General features: G+C 36.3%; 1 protein-coding gene across 1 annotated transcript in view; it reads left to right on the forward strand.

Moving 5' to 3' along the window:
* DNAI4 (dynein axonemal intermediate chain 4) overlaps nt 1-21,358 on the forward strand; it is a 164,237-nt gene extending 142,879 nt beyond the window's left edge. Inside the window, 4 exon segments of the mRNA XM_066268924.1 lie at nt 3,000-3,098; nt 3,735-3,961; nt 6,279-6,435; nt 20,480-21,358. Of these exon segments, the coding sequence (XP_066125021.1) occupies nt 3,000-3,098; nt 3,735-3,961; nt 6,279-6,435; nt 20,480-20,530 (534 nt within the window). The 3' untranslated portion in view covers nt 20,531-21,358.

A 21,358-nucleotide genomic window follows, 5' to 3' on the forward strand; every position in this document is an offset into this window, starting at 1 on the left:
AATTCATATTTTGATATTTATGGTATCATTTCTTCTACTTTGGTTTTATTTGCTCTTCTTTTCCTAGTTTCTTAATTTGGAAGCTGAGATAATTGATTTGTTACCTTTCTTATTTTCTAAGATAGGCAATTGTGCTATAACTTTGTTCCTAAGTACTGTTTTAGTAGCACCCCACAAACTGATATGCTATATTTTCATTTTCATTCTGTTCAAAATACTTCCTAATTTTTCCTTTGATTTCTTCTTTGATCAACAGGTTATTTAGAAACATGTTACTTAGTTTCAAAATATATGTGGGCTTCCAAGGATCTTTCTGTTGTTGATTTTTTATTCAATTTCATCATTATCAGAAAACAAACTTTATAAAAACTCAATCTTTTTTAATTTTTTGAGATTTGTTTTAAAGCCCAAAATGTAATCTTTACTGGTAAATGTTCCCTGAGCAGTTGAGAAAAATATATATTCTGCTTTCGTTGGGTGGAGTGCTCTATCAATGTCAGTCAGGTTAAGTTGATTGATGGCATGGTTCAAATTTACCATATCCTAGATGATTTTTTACCTATTGCTTCCATTAATTATTGAGAAAGAGGTATTGAAATCTCTGACCATAATTGTAGATTTTTCTTTTTTTTTATTGTAATTCTATCATTTTTTGCTTTAGATATTTTGAAGCTTTATTTTAGGTACATAAATGTTTAGAATTATTAGGTTCTCTTGATAAATCAACTCTCTTATTATGAAATAATATTATTTATAACTTATAATGTTCTTTATTGGAAATCAACTCAGTCTAATATTAATGTAGCTACTACAGCTTTCTTTTAACTAGTGATATAATGGTTTACCATTTTCCATTATTTTACATTTAACCTATTTGTATCTTTATATTTAAAGTACATTTTTTACAGCTGGGTCTTGCTTTTTTATCCAACCATACAATCTCTGCCTTTTAATTGTGATGTTTAGACCATTTACATTTAGCTTGATTATTAATATGGTTTGGTTTGAGTCTATTATCTTGCTTGACTAGTTTATTTGTATACGTATGGGAGGTGTAATATGTCTGGCTTCCTTGTCTAGAAGCAGGATTCTAAAAAGCTGTCTCAGCTATAGAACTTCTTATAGGTTGTGCTGAGCCTTTTGTTACAACTGCACTATAATTCAACTTAAATCTTTGCCTATTCCTATTTCCCTCAAAGAGCTGGTTTCTGAGAGAATGCCCAAATACATCTCTCACATGGAAATTTCAGAGTCGCAGTTTGTATACTGAGGAACCCAACTTTAGACAGTAACCTCTAGGGAAAGATGACCTACTTATAAAGGTGTTGGGATAATGATTATTCATATAAAAAATAAAATGAAATCCCTACTCCATCATACACAAAAAAGTTTTAGAAGGAAATATAGGAGAATATATCTATGACCTCAAAGTTGATAAAACTTTTTAAACAAGTCATAAAAAGAGGTATATATATAAAATCAAGAGATATGAACAGAAATAAAAATGTGCTCAACATTGTTAGTATTCATGTAAATGGCACTCAAAACAATTAGGTATAATTTTATACCTAATAGATGGCAAAATTTAAGATTTTTGATATAACCAACTGTTGAAGAGAATGTAGGTCAAAGGGAACTTATATTTACTGCTGAATATAAATTAGTAATACTACTTTGGGGAAATAATTGTACTTTTTGTATAATTTAAAATGCATATATCCTATGATTTAGTAGTTGTATTCTTAAGTACTGATATACACTAAAGCAGTGTGTCTCAAAATTTAATGTACATATAAATTACTTGGAAATCTTGTGAAAATGCAGATTTTTATTCAGGAGTTCTGGCCTAAGGCCTGAGATTCTGCAGCTCTGAAAAGCTCCCAGGAGCTCTGGCCAGTTGACTCAGTGGTAGAGTGTCAACCTGGCATGTGGATGTCTTAGGTATGATTCAGATCAGGGCACCCAGGAGAAGTGACCATCTGCTTCTCCACGCCTCCCCCTTCTCTTAACTTTCTCTTCCCCTCCCACAGCCATGGTTCAATTGGTTCTAGCACTTCGGCCCCAGGTACTGAGGATGGTTCCAAGGAGCCTCTGCCTCAGGTGCTAAAATTAGCTTGATTGCAAGCATGGCCCCAGGTAGGCAGAGCATTGGCCCTAGAAGGAGTTTGCTGGGTGGATTCCGGTTGGGGCACATGAAGAAGTTTGTCTCTCTCTCCTCTCCTCTCACTTGGAAAAGAGGAAGAAGAAAAAATAATAAATAAGAAAAATGCTTTCAGGTGATGCTGACCCCACATAGTTAGGACATAGAACACTTATTTTCAGACTTTTTGACTACGACTTCACTATAGGAAATACATTTAAAACCCTCATTTAATATATACATTAAAGCTATACATTTCTGATACATTATCTAGTTTAATTTCTCATTCCCAGTAAGAATCATTTCTTCAGCATTATATACATAAATAGTTATTATTAAGTAATCTGTCTTCTCCTTGACTAGTTCTAATGAAAAAATATTTACTATTTCCCCAGACTGCTAGTTCCATTGTCAGACTGCTCTAAGTGTTAAAAAGTTTCTTCTTTATTTTGAGCCAGGGTTTGTCCAGGTAATTTCTAGATAGGATGCCAAGCTCAGGTACCGTATTTCCCCATGTATAAGATGCACCCTTTTTCAAAAAATTTGGGGTCTAAAAACTGGGTGCGTCTTATACAGTGGTTGTAGTTTTTTTACTTGCACTTTCCACTTTTTCACACTTGTTGTCTTTTTTCAAAATTTTGGCTCCCAAAATTAAGATGCATCTTATACATGGGGAAATATAGTAGTTTAATTATTGTAAAATCATGATAGAGAAAAAAAGACAACAATTATCTTTAAGATAGTATTTCTATTTTTGGTTTTTGAATTGATTTTAATATATATTGAATGGTGCCATTTTCTATTTAGCATATTTATTACTGTATCAAACACCAGTGCATTTTGAGTTTTTATGTTGTAGGACACAAATATCTATTTGGCTGGAACTGAAGAAGGTCATATTCACAAATGTTCTTGCTCATACAATGAACAATACCTAGATACCTACAGAGGACATAAGGTTAGTTTAATTATAGTGAGTATGGAAAATTTCTTTTAATATTTCTGAAACAATATCATTATACACAAACATGCAGTAAAATTTACAACTTTGGAGTTATAAATACAAACTGAAATTAGTGCTTTCTTACATGGAAACTACCAGTAATGTGTGGGGCATTTTATTTGGCTTCCAGATTTCCTTGATACTTTTGCACATTATGAAAGTCACAATCCTTGATACTTTTACACATTATGAAAGTCACAATTTTTATTTGTTTCTGAAATATTTCACTTATAATAACATGTTGATCCCAAAGTAATATTATCTCTTGCATATATCTATTCTCCATATCTTTTATATTTGTTCCATCTTTGTTCCTCATTTATTCTTTTCTCAATACTCCTTATATTTTTAAGTAAATATGTATAATATGTATTAATATTTATTATATCAACAATATGTTTTTTCATGACATGATTTAGAGAAAAACTCAGTTTATGACTTTACTCCCAGATAAAATAATACCCACACAATAAGGCATGCTGGATAAATCTTCTAGAAATCTTAGCATTTTTAATTTGTTGGTGAAGTTTAGAGTATTAGATATTATATGCTATTCACTTATGTGCTCTAATTTATTTATTTTTATTTCAGGGTCCAGTGTATAAAATAGTATGGAATCCATTTTGTCATGATGTATTCTTAAGTTGTTCTGCAGATTGGGGTGTTATTATATGGCAACAGGAGAATCCCAAACCATTTTTGAGTTTTTATCCAACTACTCATGTTGTTTTTGATGTTGCCTGGTCTCCGAAATCATCCTATATATTTGCAGCTGCAAATGAGAGCAGAGTGGAAATTTGGGACCTTCGAATCAGCACGTAAGTGTTAATATTTTTCTTAGGTATGTTTCTAGTAGAAGTAGTTCAAACTGAATAATACCTGATAGTTTAGACATTGGTTAGAGAGAACTGAATGTATTTACTTTTAAACAAGTAACAGTTTATACTGTGAGAGTCCTTTATACTGTGAGAGTACTTTAAAAATAAAGATGTATGCCAGGGTGCTTTGTTAATATTAATCACTTATATGTAGTTTTAAAATATTTGAATAAAAATAGGTTATAATATTCATCTTCTCAAAGGATTACAGGATATATGATTTATAACTACCTTTAATTCTTTTTAATTGCCTGGTTTACAGAAGAATGCATAGAGGCAGATAATTTTTTTAAGTAAATATTTTCTCCAATAAGATAAAGGAACAAAATAATTGTTTTTTACAATAGTTACTCATTCTCTTAACTTGTTTCAAAACATACATATGCAAAGGGGCATGCATTTAATTAAGAATTTTGATTTAAGATGTTACACCAAAGTTATTAGAGTGTCATCTACACCCATCTATTATTTTTTTTTAGATTTTTTTATTTATTGATTTTTGGAGGGGAGAAAGAGAGAGATAAAGAAAGGAAGGAAGAGTAAGAAAGAGGGGGGAGAAGTGGGAGCATCTACTCATAGTAGTTGCTTCCTGTATGTGCTTTGACGAGGCAAACCAAGGGATTTGAACTGGTGACCTCAGCGTTCCAGATCAATACTTTTATCCACTGCACCACCACAGTTCAGGCTATTCTTTTAATATGTAAGTTTACATAATGCTGCAGTGAGGTGTATAATGATTCCACTCCAACTGGGAAATATTGTAGATCTTCATGCTAGTTTTTAGCAGAAGGAGCAGGGAAAAACATTCTTGTTTAAAATAAAGTGATGTAAAATTCAATGAATTTATTCTTAATGGAAATTTTTTTTCTAGAAGTTAATAATTTATCAACAATAAAATTTTGTCATGGCTTATTCTATAAAACAATTTGAACCAAAAATCAAAGATTATATCACAAAGTAATTTATTTTTGAGTATGAGATGACTAATGTATAGAGTGGCTTCTTAAATGATCCTACCTCTGATTTTAACTTTTCAGGTAAAACTGTAACTCTTTTCTTTTTTTTTTACAGAGACAGAGAGAGAGTCAGAGAGAGGCATAGATAGGGACAGACAGACAGGAACGAAGAGAGATGAGAAGCATTAATTATTAGTTTGTCATTGTGACAGCTTAGTTGTTCATTGATTGCTTTCTCATATGTGCCTTGACCATGGGGCTACTGCAGACTGAATAACCCCTTGCTCAAGCAAGCGACCTTGGGTTCAAGCTGGTGAGCTTTTTGCTTAAACCAGATGAGCCCGCGCTCAAGCTGGTGACCTCGGGGTCTCAAACTTGGGTCCTCCGCATCCCAGTCTAACGCTCTATCCACTGCGCCACCGCCTGGTCAGGCTAAAACTGTAACTCTTAAAACCACATTTCTTCAGAAGAAAATATTCAAGTTGTCACTTCTATTTTTTTTAAAGAGCATCAGTGGATGACCAAGATAGGAAAAATTCTTGCTTAAAATACTATTTATGTTTTGAAGGTTCAATTGGACCAGAATATCCTCTTATGAAACAAAATTTATTATTTAAGAAGTGAATTAGTCAGGGAAACAGAACCAATAAAGAGGCAGAGGGAAGAAGGAAAAGAGAAAGTGAGAGAGAGAGAGAGAGAGAGAGAGAGAGAGAGGTATTTTAAGTAGTTGGCTCACATCACTGTGGTGCCTGGCAAGTCCCAAATCCACATGACTGACTGCCAAGCTGGCATATTTGTCAGGAGTCCATATTGCAGTCTAGAGTCCAAAGGGGATCAGGAGGCAGAATTTTATTTCATTTCAAGGAACTTGGTCTTTTCTCTTAAGGTGTTCAACAGGTTGGATGAGCTCTACCCACATTATGTAAGCTAATCTGCTCTAATCAAATTCTACTGATTTAAATGTCAATCATATAAAAAAATTCTTTCACCAGTCAACTGGTGTTTGACTAAACAACTGAGTATCACAACCTAGCCCGGTCAATACATAAAATTAAACACTACAGGGGTTTAAATTTATAAGTTCACACCTTAATTGTGAATTGGTTTACTTTATCTAGATGAAATTGAATGTTTGGATTGAATAAGGAGTAAGAAGCAGTTATTTTGATTTTGAAATCATTTAAAGAAATTTTTATTTTTTGCAAATGAAATCATAAAAGTATTTTAGACTTTTCTTAGTCTGTATATATAAAGAACATATTAACAACAACTGACTTTACAAATAAAATATTTTATTACAGTTTGGATCCTCTAATTGTGAATGTTGCTAACCCTGGAATCAAGTTCACAACTGTTCTCTTCGCTAAACAAACAGATTGTCTTCTAGTGGGAGACAGTGATGGACAGGTTGCTGTTTATGAGCTAAGAAATATGCCCACTGCCTTGGATTCTGGTCGGGTAAGACTCAAAATTATGTGATATTATGAACTTACTTAGTTGAAATTGTGTGTCATGCAAGGGGTTTACATTTCTTATATCTTGAGTATGGTGCAATGGAAATACATGTCTCAAGAGTTGTTACCTCCTAGGCATGGTTCTTAGACTTATTTTCTCTGAGCTTCACGTTTTGATCTGTAAAATGAGTATAATAATGTTGTTGAGCATAATAATTATAAATGTTATATGGAAGAACTTAAAAGTGTGCCTAGTATATACTTAGGGCTTGATAATTATTACATATAGCTGAAGAAGTTTATCACAAATATTCAAAGTATTTTATAAAAAATAATATTTTTAGATATTGTCTAATGTTTCTAAAATAGGCATTTGTTTCTATGGGTTTAGCATTATCCTTATTTCCTTTCTCTGATTTTCAAATACCAAAACTTTGTTGTAAAATTTTGACAAGCAAAGCAGTGTCAATATTTGTCCATTATTTTTAAGGTAGCTTTTCAAATTTCTCATCTTTAAATTTCTAAGTTAAGGACTGATCTGGCAGATCTTACAGTAAATGTAATAAATGTAATAAATGTGTTAAAATATACACAGATGAATAAAAAACAACACTGAGACTCCAGTAGAAGAGTGGGCAATGATTAGAAACTTTATTCACACACACACAAAAATGACAAGTAAATTATATATTAAAATTAAACCTTACAAATAAAGTAATAAAAATTTATCATTATGTAATACAATTTCATATATCAAATTAACAAAATCTTTTTCTATTTTTTATGGGACTGCTCAGTACTGGAAAACAATGTGATAAGATAGGTCTTCCATACTGATGATTGAAATAGAAATCGGTATAACTTCTTTGGAAGCAATTAGCAATATGAACCAAGACTGTCCATCCAAGACTGGGACTCCATCCTGTAGAAATATTCATAAAGGCTACCAAAGAAATTAATTATAGCATTATTTGTGCTAGGATAAAAGAAGAAAAAAATGAAAAAGAAGAAGGAAACAACTTAAGTATCCAACTGGAATAAAATGTGGCCAGGGAAGTCAGATGTATTGATTAGATTTGGGTCACATGTAGAAGGAGTTCTACCCCAATCATAACCATTTATTTCACTTTAAATGTTAAACAAATAAATAAACAAATAGAAAATAAATTTAAAAATAAATTTAAATTAAAATCACAAATTTATTTGTTAGACAATATAATATGACAAATTCTCTTATGAATAATAAATATTTAAAATATAAATATGTACAAATTTTTAAATACAAAATAGTAAAATTATCTGTTTGACTTGCTGATTATTTCCATATATAATTCTTATTCTTTTTTTAAAATTTAATTAATTGTGTTTACATAGATTCTAATGTCGCCCCGAATACATCTCCCCTCCCCCCATATTCCACTCAACATCTCCTTTGCCTCCCTCCCCATAGTGTCCTCCCCCCTTCCCTCCAGGATTATCCCATCCTATCATCCCCTTTCCCTCTGTACTCTTTTCCTCTGGTCCCTTTGATCCATCCTCTGTCTCAATTCCGTTCCTCAGTTCACATTGTTCCTTGGATTCCTCAAAGGAGTGAGGTCATATAATATTTTTCTTTTTCTGCCTGGCTTATTTCACTTAACATAATAGTTTCCAGGTCCATCTATGTTGTTGCAAAAGGTAAGATTTCCTTCTTTTTCATGGCCTCATAGTATTCCATTGTGTATATGTACCACTGCTTTTTAGTCCACTCATCCACTGACGAACACTTGGGCTGTTTCCAGATCTTTGCTATTGTGAACAATGCTGCCATAAACATGGGGGTGCATTTTGTTTTTTGAGTCAGTGATATGGTGTTCTTGGGATATATTCCTAAAAGTGGGATGGTTGGGTCAAAAGGCAGTTTAATTTTTAATTTTTTGAGGAATCTCCATACTGTTTTCCACAGTGGCTGAACCATTCTGCATTCCCACCAGCAGTGCAGGAGGGTTCTCCTTTCTCCACATCCTCACCAGCATCTATCATGTGTTGTTTTGTTGATGAGCGCCATCCTGACTGGTGTGAGGCGGTATCTCATTGTGGTTTTAGTTTGCATTTCTCTCTAATGATTAGTGATGTTGAGTGTTTTTTCATATGCCTGTTGGCCATCTATATGTCCTCTTTGGAGAAGTATCTGTTCATTTCTTTTTTCCCATTTATTGATTGGATTGTTTGTCTTCCTGGTATTGAGTTTTACAAGTTCTTTATAAATTTTGGTTATTAACCTCTTATCAGATGTATTGTCCAATAGGTTTTCCCATTTTGTTGTTTGTCTTTTTATTCTGTTCATATTGTCTTTAGCTGTATAAAAGCTCTTTATTTTGATATAGTCCCATTTGTTTATCCTGTCTTTTATTTCACTTGCCCATGGAGATAAATCAGCAAATATATTGCTGCGAGAGATGTTGGAGAGCTTACTGCTTATGTTATCTTCTAAGATGCTTATGGTTTCACTGCTTACATTTAAGTCTTTTATCCATTTTGAGTTTATTTTTGTGAATGGTGTAAGTTGGTGCTCTAGTTTCATTCTTTTGCAGGTAGCTGTCCAATTTTCCCAAAACCATTTGTTAAAGAGACTGTCTTTACTCCATTATATGCTCTTACCTCCTTTGTCAAATACCAGTTGTCCATAAAGCTGTGGGTTTATTTCTGGGTTCTCTGTTCTGTTCCATTGACTTATATGCCTGTTTTTATGCCAGTACCAGGCTGTTTTGAGTATAATGGCTTTGTAGTATAACTTGATATCAGGAAGTATGATACCTCCCACTTTATTCTTCTTTTTCAAGATTGCTGGGGCTATTTCTGGTTGTTTGTTTTTTGTTTTTTTTTTGGTTCCATATAAATTTTTGGAATATTTAGTCTATATTTTTGAAGTATGTAATTGGTACTTTATTTTATTTTTTTACTTTAATGTGGTAACATTGATAAATCAGAGTATATATATTCAGAGAAAACATCTCCAGATTATTTTGACATTTGATTATGTTTCATACCCCTCACCCAAAATCAAATTGTCTTCCGTCACCTTCTATCTGGTTTTCTTTGTGCCCCTCCCCTCCCCCCACCCCCTCTCTCTTCTTCCTCGCCACCCCACCACCACCATTACCATCACACTCTTGTCCATGTCTCTGAGACTCATTTTTATGTCCCATCTATGTATGGATTCATATAGTTCTTAGTTTTTTCTGATTTACTTATTTCACTCCGTATAATGTTATCAAAGTCCATACATGTTATTGTAAATGATCTGATGTCATCATTTCTTATGGCTGAGTAGTATTCCATAGTATATATGTACCAAAGCTTTTTGGTACACTCATCCACTGATGAACACTTGGGCTGTTTCCAGATCTTCACTATTGTGAACAATGCTGCTCCTGCACTGCTGGTGGGAATGCAGACTGGTGCAGCCACTGTGGAAAACAGTACAGAGATTCCTCAAAAAATTAAAAATCAAACTGCTTTTTGACCCAGCTCTCCCACTTTTAGGAATATACCTTAAGAACACCATAGCACTGTTCCAAAAGGAGAAATGCACCCCCACGTCATTGGAATTTTAATTGATATTGCTTGAATTTATAAATTGCTTTGGGTAATATAGACATTTTAATGATGTTTATTCTTCCTAAACATGAACATGGGATATGCTTTTACTTGTTTGTATCTTCCTTGATTTCTTTTATCAATGTTTTATAGTTTTCCGAGAACAAGTCTTTAACCTCTTTGGTTAAATTTACTTCTAGGTACTTTATTTTTTTGGTTGCAATAGTGAATGGGATTATATCCTTAATTTCTCTTTCTAACAATTCATTTTTGGTGTATAAAAATGCCTCTGATTCCTGTGTATTAATTTTATACCCTGCCACCTTGCTGAATTCATTTATCAGGTCCAGTAGTTTTTTGACTGAGACTTTGGGGTTTTCTATATACAGTATCATATCATCTGCAAATAATGATAGTTTTACTACTTCTTTTCTAATTTGGATGCCTTTTATTTCTTCTTTTTGTCTGATTGCTGTAGCTAGGACTTCCAGTACTATATGAATAAGAGTGGTGAAAGGGGGCACGCCTGCCTTGTTCCTGATCGTAAGGGGATTGCTTTTAATTTTTGCCCATTGAATATGATGTTGGCAGTGGGTTTGTCATAGATGGCCTTTATCATGTTGAGGTATGTTCCCTGTATTCCCACTTTGATGAGCGTTTTGATCGTAAATGGGTGCTGGATTTTATGAAATGTTTTTCTGCATCTATTGAAATTATCATGTGGTTTTTATTTTTCCTTTTGTTTATGTGATGAATCACATTGATTAATTTACAAATATTGTACCATCCTTGCCTCCCCAGAATAAATCCCACTTGATCATGATGTATGAATTTTTTCATGTATTGCTAGATCCAGTTTGCTAATATTTTGTTGAGGATTTTAGCATCTAAGTTCATCAGGAATATTGGCTTATACTTTTTTTCTGTGTGTTGTTTTGCCTGGTATTGGAATCAGAATTATGCTCGCCTCATAAAAGGAGCTTGGGAGTCTTCTTTCCTCTTGAATTTTTTGAAATAGCTTGAGAAGGATAGGAGTTAGTTCTTTGAATATTTGGTAGAATTCACTTGTGAAACCATCAGGCCCAGAGCTTTTGTTTGTTGGGAGATTTTTGATAACTGTTTTGATCTCATTTGTTGTAATCGGTCTGTTTAGGTTTTCTGATTCTTCCAGATTGATTTTTGAAAGATTATATGTTTCAAGGAATTTGTCCATTTCACCTAGGTTGTCTAATTTTTTGGCATACAGTCCTTCATAGTATTTTTTTTACAATATTTCATATATCTGTTGTTATTTCTCCACTCTCGTTTCTAATTTTATTTATTTGAGTCCTCTCTCTTTTTTCTTGGTGAGTCTGGTTACAGGTTCATTGATCTTGGGTACTTTTTCAAAGAACCAGCTCCTGGTTTCATTGATTCACTGTATTGTTTCTTTAGCCTCTATGTCATTTATTTCGGCTCTGGTCTTTATTATTTCCTTCCTTCTACTAGCTCTGGGCTTTACTTGCTGTTCTTTTTCTAGTTCTTTTAGATGTAGGGTCAAGTTGTTTATTTGAGCTTTTTCTAGCTTCTCGAGGTATGCCTGTAATGCTATGAACTTCCTTCTCAGGACTGCTTTTGCTGTGTCCCATAAATTTTGAGTTGATGTATGCTCGTTATCATTTGTTTCTAGGAATTTTTAAATTTCTTCTTAGATCTCATTGTTAACCCATTCATTATTTAATAACATGCTATTTAATTTCCAAGTGTTTGAGTATTTTTGAATTTTTCTGTTGTGGTTGATTTTTAGTTTAATGCCATTGTGATTAGAGAAAGTGCTCGATATGATTTCAATTTTTAAAATTTGTTGAACTGCTTTTGTGCCCTAACATGTGGTCTATCCTAGAGAATATACCATGAGCACTTGAAAAGAATGTATATTCTGCTGCTTTAGGGTGAAAGGTTCTGAAGATATCTATTAAATCAAGTTGATCTAGTATGTCCTTTAAGTCTGCTAATTTCCTTTATTGAAGATCTATCTAGTGATGTTAGTGGGGTATTGAAATCCCCTACTACTGTAGTACTGCCCTTGATCTCGTCCTAAATATCCATCAAAGTCTACTTTATATATTTAGGTGCTCCTATATTAAGTGCGTAGATATTTATTTATTTATTTATTTTTTTGTATTTTTCTGAAGCTGGAAACGGGGAGAGACAGTCAGACAGACTCCTGCATGCGCCCGACCGGGATCCACCCGGCACGCCCACCAGGGGGCGACGCTCTGCCCACCAGGGGGCGATGCTCTGCCCCTCCGGGGCGTCGCTCTGTTGTGACTAGAGCCACTCTAGCGCCTGGGGCAGAGGCCAAGGAGCCATCCCCAGCGCCCGGGCCATCTTTGCTCCAATGGAGCCTCATTGTGGGAGAGGAAGAGAGAGACAGAGAGGAAGGAGAGGGGCAGGGGTGGAGAAGCAGATGGGCGCTTCTCCTGTGTGCCCTGGCCGGGAATCAAACCTGGGACTTCTGCACACCAGGCCGACGCTCTACCACTGAGCCAACCGGCCAGGGCGTGTGTAGATATTTATAATGGTTATATCTTTCTGTTGGGTTGCTCCCTATATCATTATATAGTGACCTTCTTTATCTCTTACTATAGCCTTTGTTTTAAAGTCCCTTTTGTCTGATATAAGTATTGCTATCCCTGCTTTTTTAAAATTTTCATTTGCATGAAATATTTTTTCCATTCTTTTACCTTCAGTCTATGTGTACCTTTTTTTTGAAGTATGTCTCTTGTAGACAGCATATGTATGGGTCCGGTTTTCTTATCCATGCAGCTACCCTATGTCTTTTGATTGGATCATTTAATCCATTTACATGTAGTTGTTTATTGCCATTTTATTCTTTAAAACTTTATTCCTCTTTTACTTTATTATTTTCTTTTTTTTGTTCTATTTACAAGAGGCTCCTAACATTTCTTGCAGCATTGGTTTGGTTGTAATGAATTCACTGAGTTGTTGTGTTTTTTTTTCTGTTTAGGAAGCTTTTTATTTCTCCAATTTTAAATGATAGCCTTGCTGGATAAAGAAGTCTTGGTTGTAGCCTCTTGTTCTGCATTACTTTGAATATTTCTTGCCATTCCCTTCCAGCCTCAAGTGGGTCTGTTGAGAAGTCAGATGTCATCCTTATGGGAACTTCTTTGGAGGTGATAGCCTTTTTTTCTATAGCAGCTTTTTTTTTTTTTTTTTTGCATTTTTTTTCCTGAAGCTGGAAACAGGGAGAGACAGTCAGTCAGACTCCCACATGCGCCCGACCGGGATCCACCTGGCATGCCCACCATGGGGCGATGCTCTGCCCATCCTGGGCGTCGCCATGTTGCGACCAGAGCCACTCTAGTGCCTGGGGCAGAGGCCACAGAGCCATCCCCAGTGCCCGGGCCATCTTTTCTCCAATGGAGCCTTGGCTGTGGGAGGGGAAGAGAGAGACAGAGAGGAAGGCACGGCGGAGGGGTGGAGAAGCAAATGGGTGCTTCTCTTGTGTGCCCTGGCCAGGAATCGAACCGGGTCTTCCGCACGCTAGGCCGATGCTCTACCGCTGAGCCAACCGGCCAGGGCCTATAGCAGCTTTTAATATTTTCTCTTTATCTCTTAGCTTTGATATTTTAATTATGATGTGTCTTGGTGTAGATTTCTTTAGGTTTCTCTTTAATGGAGTTCTCTGTGCTTCTTGAACTTGTGTGACTTTTTCCTGAATCAATTTAAGGAAGTTTTCAGCTATAATTTTATTGAACAAGGTCTCTATCCCTTGTTCTTTCTCTTCTTCTTCAGGAACCCCTATGCTGTGAATGTTGTTTCTCTTTAGGTTGTCACAGAGCTCTCTTAGAGTTTCCTCTAATTTTTTTAGCCTCTTTTCTTTTTGCTGCTCTGCTTCCATGTTTTCATTTATCTTGTCTTCTAAATTGTTGATTCGATCCTCTGCTTCATCCAGCCTGCTTTTCTGCATCCCAGTCCGACACTCTATGTACTGCACCACCGCCTGGTCAGTCCAGCCTGCTTTTAATTGCTTCTAGTGTAGTCTTCATTTCTGATATTGTATTTGTCATTTCTGACTGGTTCTTCATTATTATTTCAATGTCGTTTTTGATGCGTTTTATTTATGTGCTCATTGTGTCCATCTATTGTTGTTCTAAGATCTTTCAGCATTCTAATAATCATTATTTTAAACTCTGCATCCAGTAGTTTGCTTATTTCCATCTCACTCAATTCATTTTCTGGGGTATTTTGTTGTTGATTCATTTGGATTGCACATCTCTGTCTTTCCATTATGTCTTTGTATACTCTTGTTGTTTGGGTGTGTTGTTTGTAGAGCTGTCTGAGTCTAAGGTTGGTTGTCTGCCTCCAAGTTTCAGTTGTGTTATTTCTAGGTCTTCTTGGATTGGCATCAACTGTTGTTTGTAATCTGCTGTCAGATTTGGTTTTTCTAGTAGAGCCACTTTCAAGTCTTGATTTGTTTGTTTTCTTCTCAGTTTTCTTAACTAGGTGGTAGTCTTGTTTACTGATCTCAGAAGAGGCTTATTTGAAACTGTATCCAGGAATGCAGTCAGTGTAACCTGAGACTCTGAAGGCCTGATCTGCCAGCTTCTCTCTGGGAGTGGGGTGCTTTTTCCACTTCAGTAGGGGGAGGTGTATCTCAGATCTCCATGGAGACCTAAGTTTCTGCCCCTCCTCCCCACTTCCTGTTTTCAGCTGTGTCTTGTTGTGCTGATTGGAGATGGAGAGCTTTCTGAGGTAGGTCACCTGGAACCACTTTAGGCTTGTGCTGTGTGGAGGGATCAACCCCTCCCCAGCTATTGCCACCTCCGCACAGAATGAATCAGCTTCTCAGGTCATCCCATGCATTCCTTTGCTCGTCACTATCTGTCTCTCTCTCCCACTTCCTTTTGGAAGACAAGCCAGCCTTCTCAGCACATCTCATTCCCAGGTCCCCAGGCAAGTGCCCGTGAGCAATATTTTCTGCTCTTCTCCTTGGAATGAGAGCCCTTCTAGGCTCTTACCCTTACCCCCCTTTTGCTCCTGGAAGCAGGGGATACCCACGGCACCTTGGCACTCCCTACCAGGCTTGATGTGGCTTCTTCTTTGCTCCTTGATTTTTGAGACCTGTTTTTGTATTCCAAAGTTGGTTTTTCACGCTGATTGTTCCTAAATTAATTTGTAATTCAGTTTGGTGGTGTGAGCTGGGAGTGTGTCTGCCTTTTCCACTGCCATCTTGGTATCTCTATAATTCTTATTCTTATGAGGGAAAAATATGTTTTTCCAATAAACAAATGAAATATTTTAAGTAGTTTTGGAGATTATTTTCTCAAATGGCTGAAATTCATATTGGCTGTGAACATTTAGGGAGATATTCCTAACTGTCTTAGCTGCCAAGCCAAGCCTTATTTTATAGTTGATTTGTTAGTGTCCTCTATATGGAGTGGTCTCAAAGCCCATGGCTAAAGTCTAGTTACATATTACTTACATTCTCTATTTTTTCATGGAGGTCTGCAACCCTTCATGTGTTACTGCATCACTTGATTTCTATTTATTTACTATGTAATTGGCCCTAAATTATTATAGTTTTCCTATCTGGTAGGACTGCTATCATTATAGATGTTTCACCCAGGGCTTTGTTTAAATTGTGGGCAGTCTGTTTCATTAGACATGCTAATGAAAAAAGAATGTTTATAACAGCCTTGTTTATATATTGATAAATTGGAAACAACCTAAATAACCATCAGTGGTAAAATGGATAAATAAAATATGGCATATTCACATGAGTGACTATAATACAAAAGATTAAATGATGTATATTTCGTGTATCAATATGACAAATGTTGAGTAAATCTTTTTTTTTTTTTTTGTATTTTTCTGAAGCTGGAAACGGAGAGAGACAGTCAGACAGACTCCTGCATGCGCCCGACCAGGATCCACCTGGCACGCCCACCAGGGGCGACGCTCTGCCCACCAGGGGGCGATGCTCTGCCCCTCTGGGGCGTCGCTCTGCCGCGTCCAGAGCCACTCTAGCACCTGGGGCAGAGGCCAAGGAGCCATCCCCAGCGCCCAGGCCATCTTTGCTCCAATGGAGCCTCGGCTGCGGGAGGGGAAGAGAGAGACAGAGAGGAAGGAGGGGGGGTGGAGAAGCAGATGGGCGCTTCTCCTATGTGCCCTGGCCGGGAATCAAACCCAGGTCCCCCACACGCCAGGCTGACACTCTACCACTGAGCCAATCAGCCAGGGTAAATAAATCTTAAACACAGTGTTGAATGATAAAAGAAAATATCTAGAAAATTAATACAATATGTTATGATTTATTTAATATTATTTAAATATTAAAACTGTGCTCAGCGGTAGAGCATCGGCCTAGCGTGCGGAGGACCCGGGTTCGATTCCCGGCCAGGGCACATAGGAGAAGCGCCCATCTGCTTCTCCACCCCTCTGCCACGCTTTCCTCTCTGTCTCTCTCTTCCCCTCCTGCAGCCAAGGCTCCATTGGAGCAAAGATGGCCCGGGTGCTGGGGATGGCTCTGTGGCCTCTGCCTCAGGCGCTAGAGTGGCTCTGGTCGCAATATGGCGACGCCCAGGATGGGCAGAGCATCGCCCCCTGGTGGGCAGAGCATCGCTCCTGGTGGGCATGCCGGGTGGATCCCGGTCGGGCGCATGCAGGAGTCTGTCTGACTGTCTCTCCCTGTTTCCAGCTTCAGAAAAATGAAAAAATAAAAAAATAATAAAATAAAATAAAATAAATAAAATTAAAACTGTGTTCTTTCTAGGCATACTTACAGTTAGTAAATGTATAGACTGGAATATTGAAAAAAGTTTCATTTTTGTGTTTGGATTTGAATCAATTGGAGACATCTTTTATTTTGAACAGTATGCCATGCAAGCAGAAAGAAGGCTAAAACTTAAGTCTGAACACACTGAACAAACTAGTGTGTGTCTGTGTATGTATGTTAATGATTTCAATGATGGCGAGCAAAATTTTCTTTTAAAAAATATATTCCATGCATTAGTAAATAAATACAGTTTCCTAATACAAGTAAGATTTTTTTTTATGCTTTTGGTTACAGTATTTTAATGATTAAGGTTTATTTTTCTAGAAGATTAAAGTATTAATTAGTTTTTATATTAATTATAGCCAAAGATAAGCTTAACTCACATACCTTTTTCTTTTGCTTTTCAGAGAATTAAAATCATTATAGTAATAGTGTGCTGAAGCAGGGTTTGTTTGGGAAAGCCCATAGAGAAAGGATCAATAGCAGTTTTAAGGTCACAATTCCCCTGCATCTCTTTGTTGCCCATCACCCTTGTGTCCTTGCACAGCAGGAGAAGGATATGGATCCTGGGCGGTGGGAGTTTTGACGGACAAGATTTCTGAAACTCTGTTCCCACCTTGATAAGATCAAATACCAGAACATGACTGTGCTGTGACGTGGCAGAACATTGGCTCCAGCACTATCTTATCAAGTCAGAGTTCATGGCTAGGGATAACATCAGCCTAGTGCCTGTCATAAATAGGGGCCTGGGTCCAAGCCTTGTGATTAGAGCAGGTGATCTAGCTAGATGTCAACAAGATTTACCACCACATAAGCATTTTTGTTTGTTGAAACACCAACTCCTCTCCTGGCATGATGGGGGTTGGTTTCTGGGCTCTTAAGTCTTGCATTATACATAATTATGGTTTAAACACTTGGCAGAAGCCAGTTTCAATGGGGCATTGTACAAAAAAAAGTTCTTTCCTGGAGGCAGCCTGTAAGAATTACTCCTGGATATTATTTCTACTCTTATGTTTCAGTGTACAAATATTTGTCATCTTATTCTTTAAACTTTGGGCATTTACCATTTTTCCCCCCAAATTAAAGGAAAAATAAAAGATGAGTAAAATCTTCAAAATGGGGTTTTAGAAACACAAAACACACACACACACACACACACACACACATAATAAATTAATGCCAAGAGACATGGAAGGCAGAAAAAATAGATTTCTAGATATAAGTGATTTTCTCAACATTCTTGACCAAGTGATCAAGAAATCTCCAGGCCTCTTCCAATTCCCATCTTTCACTCTATCCTTTTTAAAAACTCACCTTCTGTCTTTGGTTTCATCCTCTTACATATGATCATTTTACCTCCTTAGTACAAAGGTTGTTATTATCAATGTAGTTAAAATGGTCATCTGATCCAAAGCATTATACAGATTTAATGTAATCCCCATCAATATCCAATTCACTTTTTGAAGAAATAGAACTAAAAATTACCAGGTTTGTATGGAACCATAAAAATCCCTGAATAGCCAAAGCAATCCTGAGGAAAACGATTGAAGCCGGAGGTATCACACTACCTGACTTCAAATTATACTATAGAGCCACGATAATCAAAACAGCATGGTATTGGCAGAAAAACAGACATATAGACCAATGGAACAAAATCAAGAGCTCAGACAAAAATCCAAATGTATATGGACAGATCATCTTCAAAAAAAAGGCGCCAAAAATACACAATGGAGAAAAGGAAAGCCCTTCAATAAATGGTGCTGGAAAAATTGGAAAGCAACATGCAAAAGAATGAAATTTGACTACAGTTTTTTCCCCTGTACAAAAGTTAACTCAAAAATCTATCAAAGACCTAAATATAAGATCTGAAACAATAAATTACATGGAAGAAAACATAGGTACTAAACTTATGGATGTCATGAATATGACCCCAAATGCAAGGGAAGTAAAGGCAAAAATAAATGAATGGGACAATAGCAAACTAAAAAGCTTCTGCACAGCAAAAGAAACCAACAACAATACAAATAAGCAGCCAACTAAATAGGAGGAGATATTTGCTAGCAACAGCTCTGATAAGGGTTTAATATTCAAAATATATAAAGAACTCACAAAGCTCAGCAACAAACAGGCAAACAATCCAATTAAAAGATGGGGAGAGGACCTGAATAAACACTTCTCCCAAGAGGACATACAAATGGCCAACAGATATATGAAAAAATGCTCATCTTCATTAGCTATTTACGAAATACAGATCAGAACTACAATGAGATATCACCTCGTACCTGTTAGATTGGCTATTATCAACAAGACAGGTAATAACAAGTGTTGGAGAGGCTGTGGAGAAAAAGGAACCCTCGCCCTGGCTGGTTGGCTCAGTGGTAGAGTGTCGGCCTGGCGTGCAGAAGTCCCGGGTTTGATTCCCGGCCAGGGCAGACAGGAGAGGCGCCCATCTGCTTCTCCACCCCTCCCCCTCTCCTTCCTCTCTGTCTCTCTCTTCCCCTCCTGCAGCAAGGCTCCATTGGAGCAAAGATGGCCCGGGCGCTGGGGATGGCTCCTTGGCCTCTGCCCCAGGCACTAGAGTGGCTCTGGTCACAACAGAGTGATGCCCCGGAGGGGCAGAGCATCGCCCCCTGGTGGGCAGAGCATCGCCCCCTGGTGGGCATGCAGGGTGGATCCCGGTCGGGCGCATGCAGGAGTCTGTCTGACTGTCTCTCCCCGTTTCCAGCTTCAGAAAAATTAAAAAAAAAAAAAAAAAAAAAAAGGAACCCTCATTCACTGCTGATGGGAATGCAAATTAGTTCAACCATTATGGAAGAAAGTATGGTAGTTCCTCAAAAAATTAAGAATAGAACTACCATATGACCCAGCAATCCGTCTAATCCCTCTACTGGGAATCTACTCCCAAAACTCGAAAGCATTGGTACATAAGGACACATGTACCCCCATGATCATCACATTATTCACAGTAGCCAAGACGTGGAAACAACCAAAGCATGTGTCCCTTGTTAGAGGATTGGATAAAGAAGATGTGATACATATATACAATGGAATACTACTCAGCCATAAGAAATGATGACATCGTATCATTATGAAAACATGGATGGACCTTGAGAACATTGTACTGAGTGAAATAATTAAATCAGAAAAAGTTAAGAACTGTATGATTTCACACATAGATGGGATATCAAACTGAGACTCATAGACATAGATACAAGTATAGTAGTTACCAGAGGGAAGGGGATATGAGGGAAAGGGATGTGGAGTAGGGGGAGGGGGGAAGGGGTGGCGAGAAAAACAAACAAATATAAGGTGATGGAAAATGATTTGACTTTGGGTGATGAGTATACAACATAATCAACAGTCCAAATGCTATAGAAACATTCATCTGAATCCTGTGTACTCTTATTGAGCAAGTCATCCTGTTAAATTTAATTTTCTAAATAAAATAAAAAAGAAACAAAAAAATCTTGAGTAAAAGAGTCTTTCATAAGAAAGAGTAGGTTTATACTAGGAAATAACTGTTATTATTTATTCTTACCTTGGTGTTTTTTCTTTGTACAATCTTATCAGTCACCCTTTATATTTGTATCACTAACATAAATTTTAAATGGTACTTCAAAGACTACTTTACCTCTTAATTTGTATTTCATTGCATTGTAATTGTGTGACTTTTTTTTTTTCTTTTCAGAGAGATATGATAGATACTTTGCTTGGACCCAGGTCAAACCAACCAGGATAATTCATCATTACTGATATATTTTCTTGTTATTGTTTCTTAAAAGAAGGAACTAAGTTTAAAATCCAGTAGAAGAATTTGGATATAGTAAGCTGGGATTTTGATTTAAGAAAAAAATATTTAATGTACAACTTGTTTAAATTTAGTATAAATTTAATCAACTTTTATTTCAGAGAACGGTAATTAGTATTTTATCTAAGCTAATTCCAGGGTATTGGGATTTCCTTAATTTTTGAAAGATACTTCTACTATTGCAAATATATATACATACTTATAAAATGTCTAAATATGTTAGGAAATTATTATTCCTTTAGAGGAAAAGCTTGGGGATTATTAGAATTACTTTAAAATCTTTATTAAGAAAAGTGTTATACACTTTTAAATCTACTTTCCAAGCTCAGTTTCCCAAGGCTTGTGAATTATACAGGTGCTAGTATTATGAGAATATTGGATGCCAGTAACTCCTCCAGATATTAATGACTAACAGTCTGTTTCATGCTGTTTGTTTTAACAAGCCCTGGATTTTGTTAACTGAGGCTGTAGGACAGAATGGCCTATAAAGCATGTTAAGTGAAGAGGACAGGATAAGGCATTTAAAACACAGTAATCTCTGAAATATATATATATGTTAAAAACTGAGAATGCAATGAGTGCAACGGTGGGAACTACCTTTTACAAGTATCAGTTTCTTCAAAACCTCCATTACTTTGAAGCCATCCTTTAGCAACAGCAAAGCAACTTTTAGGCGGACTGAGAGCTTAAGTCATGAATGTAAATTTTCTACTGGTATAAGTCATTGTGATGCCTCCATTTGTCTTTCTGAAAGGTTAA

The sequence above is a fragment of the Saccopteryx bilineata genome, chromosome 3 (assembly GCF_036850765.1).
Source record: "Saccopteryx bilineata isolate mSacBil1 chromosome 3, mSacBil1_pri_phased_curated, whole genome shotgun sequence".
Taxonomy (NCBI): domain Eukaryota; kingdom Metazoa; phylum Chordata; class Mammalia; order Chiroptera; family Emballonuridae; genus Saccopteryx; species Saccopteryx bilineata.